The 13,548-nt window shown below is 35.9% G+C and overlaps 2 protein-coding genes across 3 annotated transcripts; one reads left to right on the forward strand and one right to left on the reverse strand.

Moving 5' to 3' along the window:
• Positions 1–1,309: 1,309 nt before the first annotated feature.
• LOC133696484 (protein NRT1/ PTR FAMILY 5.2-like) lies at positions 1,310–4,071 on the forward strand. The gene is made up of 3 exons (XM_062118676.1): positions 1,310–1,551; positions 2,252–2,817; positions 2,950–4,071. The coding sequence occupies exons 1-3, from the start codon at positions 1,354–1,356 to the stop codon at positions 3,824–3,826; spliced, it is 1,641 nt and encodes a 546-aa protein (XP_061974660.1). The 5' UTR covers positions 1,310–1,353; the 3' UTR covers positions 3,827–4,071.
• Positions 4,072–4,391: 320 nt separating this feature from the next.
• LOC133696792 (protein unc-13 homolog) lies at positions 4,392–8,798 on the reverse strand. 2 transcript variants are annotated; one of them, XM_062119070.1, is made up of 5 exons: positions 7,987–8,798; positions 6,854–7,741; positions 6,290–6,745; positions 5,983–6,169; positions 4,392–5,573 (listed from the first exon to the last, which is right to left on the reverse strand). In XM_062119070.1, the coding sequence occupies exons 1-5, from the start codon at positions 8,593–8,595 to the stop codon at positions 4,609–4,611; spliced, it is 3,105 nt and encodes a 1,034-aa protein (XP_061975054.1). In that variant the 5' UTR covers positions 8,596–8,798; the 3' UTR covers positions 4,392–4,608. The 2 variants fall into 2 exon arrangements, with proteins under 2 accessions (XP_061975054.1, XP_061975055.1); XM_062119071.1 differs by having other exon boundaries at positions 8,002–8,797.
• Positions 8,799–13,548: the final 4,750 nt, after the last annotated feature.

Here is a 13,548-nt window from a genome sequence, read left to right on the forward strand (position 1 = left end):
TATCCATCATATTTTGATATCGTGGAACTTGCAAGAAATTAATATCCCTCAGCTACTTCGGTTCTAACCTTCCTGTTCCAAGTGCGAGCTAGAATTTATATCGAGTAGCCAGGAGTAACTATAGGATGATTTCGAAGCTAAACCTGCACCACCATTTTTAGTCCACAATTGAATGCCGCTCTTAGAGCCACGCCTCGGGGTGTCCTACGTTAGGTAGGGTCAGGGATCTCTTATTAGTGAAATGAGCCCATCTGTATGGCCTATCATTTATTGGTCGGCCCGGCGGTGGCTCCTGCTTCTCCATGGCAGCAGCTCTTCATACAAGTTTGCTGATAGGAGCCCTTGTAGTCGAATCAATAATCAATAGAAGTTTACTGACTCAGAGCGTAAATATATATATTTTTCTAATTCAATTATAGATAGACTATTTATACTAGAACAAGAGGATTCATGAAAATCACACATGTAAGAGATTTATAAGGATTTATTCTTATTAAATTACCTGGTTGGAGGTTTGAATTCTAGTATTAAAAAAAAAACCTAGATTCTTTAACCATTAAGTAAGTTTTTTAATTAAATTAATTATACATGCAAGTTTTTTACTCATAATTAACAATTTTTTTTAATATCACACCTACCTCGAACTGTATAATTTGTTGCTATTAATTTCCGGTAGTTGAATATTATCTACATGTCCATTTCTATATATATTAATTTTACTGTATGGCAGAAAAGACAAAGTTCTTCAAATTTTTTTTGGTTTATCATTTGTTCTTTTTGTTCGACGATGATGGTATTAAAAACACACATTTCACTTGATATATTCTTTTTTAAAAATAAATTCTCATAATTATTGATCCTCAAATTTAAATTCAATGAGTAAAGGAAATTAATGAACAAGTCCCTTTAAGTATTAAAATAAAACCAAGAAAATAATGACAATTTTTACAGTGAAATTGATGATCAAGAAAATAATATTTGCTCTGCTAAAATATTCGGTACCTCTTTATTAATTTAGTGGGAAATGCTGTCCGTGAAAAAAATATTTAATTAGAACACGAATCTTTAACAGAACAAAAGAAATAAATTTCTCCCACAAAATGCAAGTTTTCGTCTTTTCAATACAAGAAACATGTAAATCCAGCAGAAACTATTTCGACATTTTAAAAGGTAAAAATAAACAGGTTCTTCAAGTGTTATGAACGCATATACAATGTTCATTTCAAACACTAAGATCCTAAAAAATATTATCTCCAGCCGATTTTTTTCTTCTCAACTTGTTAACGTTTGAAAATAACGTATCATTTTTCTTTCTTTTTGTATTGTATTGCAGTGTATGAGGTTTTCGAACGAATGGCATACTATGGGATATCAAGCAATCTTGTAGTGTACTTGACAAAAAAGCTCCATCAAGGCACAGTGAAATCATCCAATAATGTAACAAATTGGGTCGGCACCATTTGGTTGACTCCTATCTTGGGTGCCTATGTTGCTGATGCACATCTTGGCCGTTACTGGACCTTTGTCGTTGCATCTGTCATCTATCTTTCGGTATGTATGCATGCTGCCATTTATAGTTTTCTCTATCGTACGCATGCATTGCTTCTGGTCCAGCTCCCTGCTTTATCTCGCCCGAAGAATGAGAAGCTCTTTGGACCACATGTTTCAATTCAAATATCCTATGTCAACACTGTTTCATATCCTTTTCAGAACGTGTTATTCGGTCTGAATTTATCAATCCATTTATCGCGAGTTGTACTGTGTTCTTGATCACTAGGTCAAGCAAGGGGTAATTATCAAGAGTTGTGATTACGAATACGTGTGAAATCTAGCTGCGTGACCAAATTATTAATTTCCAAGTTGTGGGAGGACGGCATATGAAAGCTTGACTTCATAGTTTCTGTTTGATAAGGTAGAATTAGGAAGATATTGTCTAATTCGTTGTAAGAAAAACCAGTTGCTTCGATGTGTTGAAGTTTTCAAGATTGCAACTTGGAGTTTGTCTGGTCTCGGGCCAGGGGAAAAAAAGAAATACTAGCACGCACCCTTAAGTCAACTTTGCATATTAATTAGTGCCAACATAGGATAAGAACAATTCCTAAGATAACGTAGTTTTTGGATAACATTTGAAAAGTAAATGGCTGAAAGCGATATGGCGTTCGTTCATCATTTGTCTACGCACGAACAACTGTTGAAGTGATTTTTAATACAGTTGTGAGAATTTTAATGAAGGAATCTGACATGATTGCAGGGGATGTCTCTGCTGACACTATCAGTTTCCCTTCCTGCACTAAGACCACCTATCTGCAAGAATGCCAATGTGGAGAACTGTAAAGAGGCCTCCACATTACAATTAGCAGTGTTCTTCGGAGCCCTCTACACGCTAGCTATTGGTACCGGGGGAACAAAGCCAAACATCTCGACAATCGGTGCTGACCAATTTGATGATTTCCATCCTAAGGAGAAGGCTTATAAGCTATCCTTCTTCAACTGGTGGATGTTCAGCATCTTCTTTGGAACGCTCTTTGCTAACACTATACTTGTGTACATACAAGACAATGTGGGTTGGGCATTAGGGTATGGGCTTCCAACTCTTGGGCTTGTGATATCGGTTGCTATATTCTTAGCTGGCACACCATTTTATAGGCACAGGCAGCCAACAGGAAGCCCATTTACAAGGATGGCTAAGGTCATGGTGGCAGCCCTGCGCAAATGGAAGGTTTCAGTCCCTAATGACCCTAAAGAACTCCATGAGCTTGACTTGGAAGAATATGCAAAGGCCGGAAAGTTCAGGATTGATTCTACACCAACCTTAAGGTTTGCAACAGTTGCAGTGCGTGTGTATTTTTTCTTTTCTTTTCTTCCGGCATTAGCTTAGATGTAAGGATACTAATTTATATACCTGGCTTGGCCTAGTAATAAGTCTGAACTTGGGCAACATGAATGCAGGTTCCTAAATAAAGCTGCTGTGAAGACAGGTTCAACTGATCCATGGATGCTTTGCTCAGTTACTCAAGTAGAGGAGACTAAACAGATGTTGAGAATGATTCCGATATTGATCTCCACATTCGTCCCAAGCACAATGATTGCTCAGATAAATACTCTTTTTGTCAAGCAAGGCACCACTCTTGATAGACAAATTGGCAACTTCGAAGTCCCACCAGCAAGTTTAGCTGGATTTGTGACTCTGTCAATGCTTGTTTGTGTTGTGTTATATGACAGGTTCTTTGTTCGTATTGTTCGTAGGTGGACAAAGAATCCCAGAGGAATCACTCTTCTTCAGAGAATGGGAATAGGCCTTGTTTTTCACATCATAATCATGATAACTGCATCATTAATTGAAAGACACAGATTAAGTGTGGCCAGACAACACGGCTTAGTTGAAAAGGGAGGCCAAGTCCCATTGACGATATTCATTTTGCTTCCTCAATTTGTGCTCATGGGAGCGGCTGATGCATTTTTAGAGGTGGCCAAACTCGAGTTCTTCTATGACCAGGCACCTGAAAGCATGAAAAGCCTTGGCACTTCTTATTCAACAACTAGTCTTGGCGTTGGAAACTTCATTAGTAGTTTCCTTCTTTCCACAGTTTCTCATATCACCAAGAAGCATGGTCACCGAGGGTGGATTTTGAATAACCTAAATGCTTCTCACCTGGACTATTATTATGCCTTCTTCGCAATACTAAACTTCCTGAACTTCATTTTCTTCTTGGGTGTGATTAGGTTTTATGTTTATAAGGCTGAAGTTTCTGATTCAATGGAAGTACTGGCTGAAGAATTAAAGGGGATGAGATTGAGGGAACCTAACCAAGTTTCTGAACATTAATGAAACGTGCAGAAGAAAAGCCTGCATAGAAATCAAAGCTGAAATCGGAGATCAGGTTACAAGTTGACGACCATTGTTTAGAAGCTCCCTCCCTCAATAGCCTATTTTGGAGGGGAACTACTTTTGGGATAAGTGGTGGTTTAATACCTGTATGCTTCATTTTCTTCACCTTTTGAGGGAGAAATAAAACTGTCATGTTTGCTATTTATTTACTGAATGGAAAAGAAATGGATATAGTTAATGTTGATGACTTGCAAGTGCTCATCTTAAACAACAGCATAATTAAGAAAATCTCCTCCCAGGGAAGGAATTGCATTTTGTAATGTAACTTGTCTGCAAGCTTGAAACATATAAGCATTTCTTGGAAAGCTCTGTAAAGTTAGAGAAACTTCGCAGAATTGATGTTAAGAAGTGAATGAACTTCTCTCACACACAATTGGATCAGAAATTGAGGTAACAATGAGAAGCCATTCTTCAATGACGAATTATAAAGATAAGTCTATCAGCTTAAAAGGAAGTTTCTGCTCAACATTTGAGAAGATCTTTGCTTTCGTACGGCTAAATGTTTTTATAGAAACATGCTATCTCAATCCCCAAGAGGATCTTGATATGGAATTTTAACTTAAACCAAACCCAATGTATACAATGAGCTCCATCACATTTCCAATTTAAAGTATCTGTTTTGGCTTCATGGCTAGAAGTCATTATACAATAGATCAATGCATCCAAAACTATAACACTCTTTGCCTGAAATGCACAAAAGTTCAAAACCATCACTTCCTTTATCTTCTCTTTGCTAACTGGAATGTTTTCTTCAGGAACTGATTTGCTGCTTTATCATTCCTGTGGCATAACACCCGTAGTATTGTGTTTGGATCTGCCCTATTCCATCTTCCTGTTGTTGGTGGCATTGGTAGTTTTTGACCTGAACCCGCAGATCCTATACCACTGGCTTCACAAGTCAGGATACTGAAATCTTCCATTAGTTGTTCTGTGCTATCACCCATCAATGCTATCACCCCTTCAACAATCTCAGCCTCCTTTTCCACTGCATCCTCGTTCATCAATCCTTCACCACATGTGCAAAATGTGCGCTTCAAGTTCTCACAGTCCTCCTCAATCATGGGATAATCAGATCGATAAAATATGCGGCTGCAGCCCCCAGCAAGCAAAACCATGAGAAAGGCCTCAAAAGAGGCCTTCATGACTTCTCTCATTGCAACAGGTTGGGCGCGGTCAGTGAGAATTGCTGTCAACAAATTAAGGTTCTGTTTGAGAATCCTCAGTGCAGGCTTGATCCTTGCATTTGCTACATCAGCAACATAGAGAGTATCATAAAAAACAGAATTCGAGTCGAGGAATATCAAACGATAAGCAGCAACTTCTGATACATGATGACAGGCAGATTGAATGGATGCAAGGGCTAGGTCAAAGTAGGAAGAGGAATTGATGTGGTTCCTGCGATGATAACCACGGGACGCAGTGGTTCTTGGGGCAAGAGCAAGGTTCTTTTCTAGAGAGTGGAGATGAGATTGAAGATAGTACAAAGTGTTGAGCCGTATGTAGAGCCGTTGTGTTCCACGGCTTGTTGACGGCCGGGGATGATGAGCATCATTTAAACCATGTTGGTGCATATATTCTGAGTTAATAGTGCAAGGAGCAGCTCTCTTCCACATTTTGAGGAACTTTGAGTCACCATTGCACCTGGTTAGAGGAGGCAGTGTAGGAACATAGCTCTGTTTTGATCCTGCAAAGCATATCAAAGAAAATAACAGCTTAGTTGAAGTCAGTTAAGCACTTAGAACATACTCATATTTATATTTATGACAGCCTTCAGTGGAGCATGTTCATCTCCTTCTAATGAAGAAAGAAGAACTTAGAGAGCATTGTTATCCAGTCCTTGAAAAGTCATGCATCAACTATAACATGCTGCAGAACAGAACATCCACCAAAGAATCTTTGCTGCCAGTCAAATGTTCTGTGGTCATCAGTGAGTTATTTTATAATACCATATTGCTTCTAAGCAATTACTTCCACAGAGAAAGTTACTCCTAAAGTGACAAGTCCAAGCAGAAAAAACCTAGGAGAATACTTTTAGAGAATAATATAAATCTTCTTTGACAGATACCACAAAGAATAAAGAAGGAGCTTCTTACCACAAGCTGTTACCAAGTTGGAGTAATCTTTGAAGAGATTCTCAAAACCTTCGGCTAGATCATTAATCAGATCATCGGTAATTCCAACAGGAATTTCAAAGAAATCATCCACAGCTTCCTTGGCTATTTTTATTAACTCCGCAGCTGATGTCGCATGTGGCTCGTTTTTGGACTTAGGATTCCATGTCTGTAACATATATTTCACCATTTTACTCTCGAGTACTTTTGACAATACAAAAGCAAAATCTCACACCCATATAAGCTTAAATGCTGTATTCATTTCAGCAAACAAATTAAAGAAACTCACTTCAGAATCTTTGGCACGGTTAAGGCATTCTTGCCCACGTTTCAACCTCTCTCCAATCCATTTTTTCATAAGCCTCAGTATGACTGAATCAACTTCGTATGGAACCATCTCTCGTACAATTGTTTTGCCTCCGTCTTCACACTCTGCAGAGTCTTCAACCAGCATTTGAACCAAAACCTTTTCAAGTTTTCCAGCACTCTGCAGTACCGAAACAGTCTCATTATTGAGGGTCGACACCCCAGCAAGATATTGCTTCAAAACTGCTCCATAGCACTGGTGTAGCGTTACGGCAGCAATGCTAGCTGCAATCGAGTGCCATTTCTTTAGTATGGGACTAAAAACCTCCCTTTCTCTCAAGGCCAAGTCCTCAGCTTCTTTAGCTAACTGCAGGAGAGCCTCGCTTGCTTCATCTTTCACTTCCAGACTTGTACTCTTATAGCTTCCAGTTTCTATTATCTGCAATCAACAAACAAGAATGACTTAACATGAGATACATCGTAGTACAGAAACAGTAAATGTTGTAACTGATAATTAAGCAAAGGGGAGACGTATAGAAACAGCAACCTTTGCAAATGCATTCTTTATAGAACCTCGAATATAGTGATCCACACGATCCCCAGAAGAATCAACTATCTGTGTGTCTCCTTTCTCTTTCCCAATCCCTTCTGCGATAGTAACGTCTTCTCCCAAAATTTTTGACGCTGATAATGCTAAAGGTAAAAGATTCTCAATTAGGACAAAATTTCCCCTCTGGAAATGGTCATGATAGTGAAGCAATCTCCTCTCTGCCCACCCTTGCATTGAAGCCAACATAGAAGACAAAAGCTTCACATACATAGCCTCTCGGTCTGGCTTCTTCGCATCATTAGCCACCTCTGTCGATAACATAGCATGTGTCGCAGAAAGAAGATCCGGCTCTACTTGTGAAGTAAGTACGTATTGCTGGAAAAGCACCCAAGCAAAGCACAGATTGTGTATAGATCTATTGATTCCCAGTGTAGACCATGTCTTTTTCATTAACTCAACAAGCTCGTCAACCTCATCAAGGACTAACGTCTCATCCCTAAAATCAAATATTGATTGAAGAAGAGAAACGTATAGGTGAATGTTGAGCGGAAATCCATCAGCCCAGTGGCATACATCGGTTGGTGTACCATTGGCACTTCGCCAAGACAAGGAAACAACACTGTTGCATAAGGTTCTCATCGTGTCAGAATTTTTGCCTGTGTCGATAGGTTTGGTTTCGCTGGCACGGATAATTTCACGAAGACGTATAGCATAAGGGCTTGATTTATCAAGCGGGATTGAAGGGTGAAGGAGGAGGCCAGCCTCCAGGATTTTGAGCTGACGCCTTTGCCAGAGATGGTACTCCTGACTGTCATTAAATTCTGACGGTTTTAGGTGGCGGAGGAGTTCCAATGGCAGGATTATCGTCTCTGCTCGCCTGCCCATCTGTGAAAGTGAAGAGAACAACAAGTCATGAATTGATGAAATCAAAACGAAAATTATGATGCATCCAAAATCAAACAATTAAGACAAACGAAACATACATATGTATCCAAAATCATTCAATCTATTTCTATCATTGACAACTAAATTATGCACGTACAGAATGTTATATCAACATTGAAAAAAAAGAAGCAAAAACATGTGATTTCATCAAATTTGTCATGAAATTATAATTCTAAAATACATACAGTAGCAGTACGTACTTGGCCTACAAGAGTCCTCATGATCGTCTTCCTCAACCTATTATCACTATGCTCCGTCACTCTCATCTGCGCCCTCATTATCTCCGCGGAAGTCAGCGGCCTCCGAGGCCTCCCTGAAATCGGAACCGTGGCAAACCCCATGGCAGGACTTGTCCCTCCATGATTTAGAGGGCCAGTCGGTGATACTGGTGCCGACCCGCCTCCGCCGCCTCCAACAGCCGACATCCTCCTTGTAGGGGACTTCTTCAGCATCTTCATTCCCAGAGCTCGCTTTATCCGACTCGTCGGAGACATCACCACCACCGGACCACCGCCCATCCGACCATTCGGTGAGCCAGTTCCTGCTCCATCGCCATGATCATGTTGTTGGTGGTGATGGCTGGAATAAAAGTTGATGGCATTGCGGCCACCTCCGAAGCCAGGGGAGGAGCGGCAGGCGGTGAAGAAGACCTCATAGGCGGTCTCACCGACATCATCCTTGTCAAGGCCTTCAAGGTCTCCAAAAGGCCAAGAGAGATCATTGTCCTCGGGGTCAATGGAGCTGGAGATCGTTAGGGTACCAGAGAAGGATTCGCGGCGACTCTGTTGGGCCATTAAAAATATTGGCAATGATGTCTCAGATATCCGGCGGGAGAAAGAAGGGAGAGACGGAGAGCATTCTCTTAATATATGGAGAGAAAAATTAGAGAAGAGGAGACATGCAGAAATGTGGCTGCATGAGACTTTTGTGTGGTAGTTTTGTTAGTTAATACAGCGATTTTGTGCTAAGAGAGAGAGAGATATATGAAAAACACAGCCGATGGCTAAGAGACAACAACATTGTTGTGTGAGGAAAACTAGGAAAGATTACGGTGGTGAACTGCTACGTTTTAGCAAATATTAGCAATTACTGCTCCGGAATTTCTGCTTTGTAAATTTTCATCTTTTCTTTTTTACACCTGCAATCATGTTACTAACTTGTTGTCAAGGAGACCAATTTCTTGGCAAAACTAATCTTTTTGGATAGATAGAATGGAATGCACCATGAAAATGCTAGTTATGTGGTAGTTTGGAATATCATAATTATAAAACTCGATTTAGTTATTCAAGTAAATACAAATAATGTTGTTTTAAGTTTTTTAAGTTAAATAGAATCGTTTTAGAAAATAAATTAAAAATCAAATTCGATATCACCCACTAAATTATCGAGACATGAATTGATCTACTAGGTTAATTTTCAATCCAAATTTGATACGAAGCTTAGCTCGAAATTGGTTGTTGGATTAATAGGTTACTGAGTTGACTCACCGGCTTGACCGAGATTAATAACAATAGTTTGGATTGAATTTATAAATTTTGCAAGTGGCATAACATGTACTTGGAATTCATTAATCGAAGTCATTTGTAAAAGAAGATTGAAGATGTCAAATGTTTTCCATATATGAAGTTAATTATAGCATGTAGTACGTTCATAGTTTGGTTTTCTAACCCTAATTTTATGTTATTAATTATTGCAAGTTGCTTAAAACAAAATCTTTGATCCTCGTCGTGTGTTTGACAGCCAAGCAAGGAGGAAAAACAAATGGCTTTACAGTGTCCAATTAAATAAACGTAATTAAATAAATGTTGGGAACGAGGCTCTGGTTATATTTTTTAAAAATTTTAAAATTTTTATTTTTTTACTAAAATTTAATATAGTTTTTATGTTTTGAATCGTTTTGATGTGTTAATGTCAAAAATAATTTTAAAAAAATAAAAAAATATCATTAACATGTATTTTAGCACGAAAAATTATTTAAAAAACACTCGCAATCATACTACCAAACACGCTCTAAAGCTTATCTCTGCAATTCTTCAAGAACTGCGTTCAGAACTTGCTTTCCAGCAGTACTACTCAGTTGATTTTTTTGTTTTGGATTCAAATGTGCTATCAATCCATTTGGAACTGAGACTGAAAGATCTTCGATCATTCTGATTAATTTATTGGTTTTATTTTCTACTATACGTTTTTAAACCACAGACAGCACCCCAAGACCGATCCATTGCATTGATTTTCAAAGTCAGTGCTTGCATGGCCTGGATCCAGGTTCTTGATCCTTTAATCAACCTCCTGAACTCTTGTCTTTTTACTATGGTTAATTACATGGCTCATTCGGCATCCATTGAATCTAATTACAAGATCAGCTGTGTAGAGATGCTGTTGAGAGGTATGCCAGCAAATCGTGCAGGCAAATTTAGCATCGTTCTCGAGTTCTATCAATAACAACAGTACATGAGAAAGATGAAATTATTTCTTTGTCTTTTATATTTTATATTTAATAAATAAGATTGAAAGATAGCATAGAAAATAAAATGAAATGAATTTTGTTAATTTTAAATATTAAATTTAAATTATTTACGAATAGAAAATGTTGGGGCTGTAAGAATGGTTGGTGTGAATCACCTCAGAATCCTGAGGAACCTCAACCAATTATAGTCTAGGCCCATAGCAGAGGCCCATCTGCGGAATTCAGGCCGACAAAATAGTGTCTTTGTCTAAATGTATGACAAAAAAGCTAAGTGGATGCGAAGTGATAGGACACGTGGTGTTGTTTTTTCCTAAATTCTTGAGCAGCAAGATCTGTCGTATGTTGCAGCAGTGCACGTGTTTTTGTTCTTTTTTCTTTCGTCGCCACGCGTACAGATATCAATGGCTGTGGCTCATTCATTCTTCGAGCGTGTTTGGTAGTGTGGTTGCGGGTGCTTTTCAAATAACTTTTCGTGCCAAAATGCATGCCAACGATGTTTTTTCATTTTTTAAAAATCATTTTTAACATCAGCACATCAAAACGATCCAAAACGTACAAACCATATTAAATTTTAGCAAAAAAAAAAAACAAAAAATTTTCAAATTTTTTGAGAACGCGGCCGCAGCCGCATTCCCAAACGGTCCCTTCATAATCATCATCCTCGATGTACTGTTGTTATTTTTATTTATTTTTATATTTTAAAAATAATAAAAATATTATTTTAAATTAATATATTTTTAATATATTTAGATCATTTTAATGTGCTGATGTAAAAATAATTTTTAAAAAATAAAAAATACTATTTTAATACATTTATGAGTAAAAATTACTTTAAAAACAATTATAATTACATTTTAAAAAAATTCAAAGTATTTTTTACTTTTTTTTTTAATTTTCCTCCGAGTATTTTAAAACATCTAAGAAAACCTCATCTAAAGAAATAAATAAATAAATTGAACAATAATTATACAATAATCATGATTATTCTTTAAGGTACTTGAGAATTCATATTTTGATGATACATATTACTAATGTAGGATTGAGATTGTCCTAGTAGTAAAGTTGAAGCTTGTCCCGTGATTAACCAAAAAAATAGTAAAATCTTCTCTGGCAAATGGCCTCAGCTAACGATAGGCAATCTGATTGATTGGTTGATGTTATTTTTTAAAATATTTTTAATTTTTTAAAAAAATTTAAAATTTATTATTAGCATTAACAAATTATTATTATTATTTAAAATAAGGCAAAAACAAACAATATTAATAAAAGGTCTCGAATTTAAATTATTTTTCTACGAGTATTTTTTTTCTTTTCCTTTTTGGACCTACAATTATGTTACTAACTTGTTGTGAAGGAGACCAACGTGGCAAAAAATATCTTTCTTGATAGATAGATGGAATGCATGATGAATAAGCTAGCTGAGTCTTAGTTTGGATCATAGCTATAAAACCAAAATCTAGTTCATGGGTTAGCTGAGCAACTCAGATAAATCTATACAGTATTATTTTAGAAAGATTTTAAAAATTAAACTCGATATCAATTGAGTTTAACTAGGTTGTCACAACATAATTGATCCATAAAGTATACTAAATTAATTCATAACCCAATTTAATATAAAATCTAGCTTGAAATATGTTGATTCGAGTATTTTTTATGATTTTTTTTTAATTTTTTAATTTAATATTGAATTAATTAAAAATTTATTTTTATATTTTTATAAGATTATTTTAGTTTCATAATATAAATTATAAATTTAATAAGTTAATTTCGATTTAATATATTTTTAAAACTGATATGATCCGCATCTTAGTCCAATCAATATCTTCTAATGTCGTACTAATTGAATAGTAAATTTGAAGCTTGTCCGGTAATTAACCAAATAAATAGTAAAATATTATTTGTCACGTGACCTCAACCCTGGAGGGGCAATTTGTAGTACAGTAAAAGCATTTGTGCCTGTTTGTTAATGTGTTTTTAGTTGTCTTTGAGTTTTTTTTTTAAAATTTTATTTTAAAAAGATATTAAATTTATAATTTTTTTATTGATTTTAATATTTTAAAGTAAAAAATTAAAAAAATATATTTTAAAATAAAAAATATATTTTAAAAACATCATCTGATTGGGATTACTGTCCAAAATAATGGTTAAAATTCAATTTCTTTATTTTTATTTTTTATCTTTTAAATAATTTTAATATAATAATATTAAAAATAGTTTTTTTAAAAATATATTATTTTAAAATAAAAAAATATTTTAAAAAACATCCCCCGTTCTACAATCAGACACTGCTGGATCACGGTCCCAAGCAAGCGTCCCCTCCCATGACGAGCCAAGTTGAAGCCAGAAGGAAGAGTGGGTCCCACCATGGAAAAACTTTGACATAAACAGTCAGGACACCAAAAGGCCACTGGCAGTGGCAGGCAGCTAAGATGTCCACGATCAGATTCTCAAAGACTTGCAGAGACCCGCACTCCCCCCCGGCGACTGGATTCCTCACAGCGGGGCCCGTCCTGGTGCGTGCAAGGCCGAGGATAGATCAAACCGGCGCTCTTTTTTTTTTTTTTTTTTTTTAACTTAATTAGAGTTATAATAGGTGCAATTACATATATTAATACACTGTGTTATGGTCGCTCGAAGACGTCTACAAATACTACCCAATTATTTATGAATACAGTTCGAATTAATATATAAAAATAAATTAAAGATAACTCCAAGAATATATCTCTATCTTGACGTGCAAGATGAATTTATGGGACGCCTTTTTTAGTGGAATTTATGATGGTATTTTGACAGGATTCATTTCGGTTCTTGTTCTTCTGTTCCTTGTCGTGGTTTCTTATGTTAAAATGATTATTTCATAAAGTAGTGATAAAGATAGGTTTCCTGCGCACAATTTATTTTTGTATTAGAAATTGTATTTATGTGTGTCTACTTTAAAAAATATTAAATTAATTTACCGGCTTAAATAATGAAAAATCAATAAAAGTTCGTATTATATGGTCAAATCCAAAATAATAATACAATATGAGACAAACTTTAATCATGAATAATTAAATTATTATGTTATTTTCCAAATCGGTGAAATTTAAAAATTTGAAAAATAAGGAATTAAAGTTATATTTGGTTACACATTTATTTTGTGTTTGAAAATACTTTTTAAAATAATTTAAATTGAAAAAATTACCAAATATTATCGAATAATTTTAATATACTGGTACTAGAATTACAAGAAAATACTTAAAAGATCATTAACCATGATAATTTTTCAATCCAAATATGT

Source organism: Populus nigra, chromosome 6 (genome assembly GCF_951802175.1).
Source record: "Populus nigra chromosome 6, ddPopNigr1.1, whole genome shotgun sequence".
In the NCBI taxonomy this organism is placed as follows: Eukaryota; Viridiplantae; Streptophyta; class Magnoliopsida; order Malpighiales; family Salicaceae; genus Populus; species Populus nigra.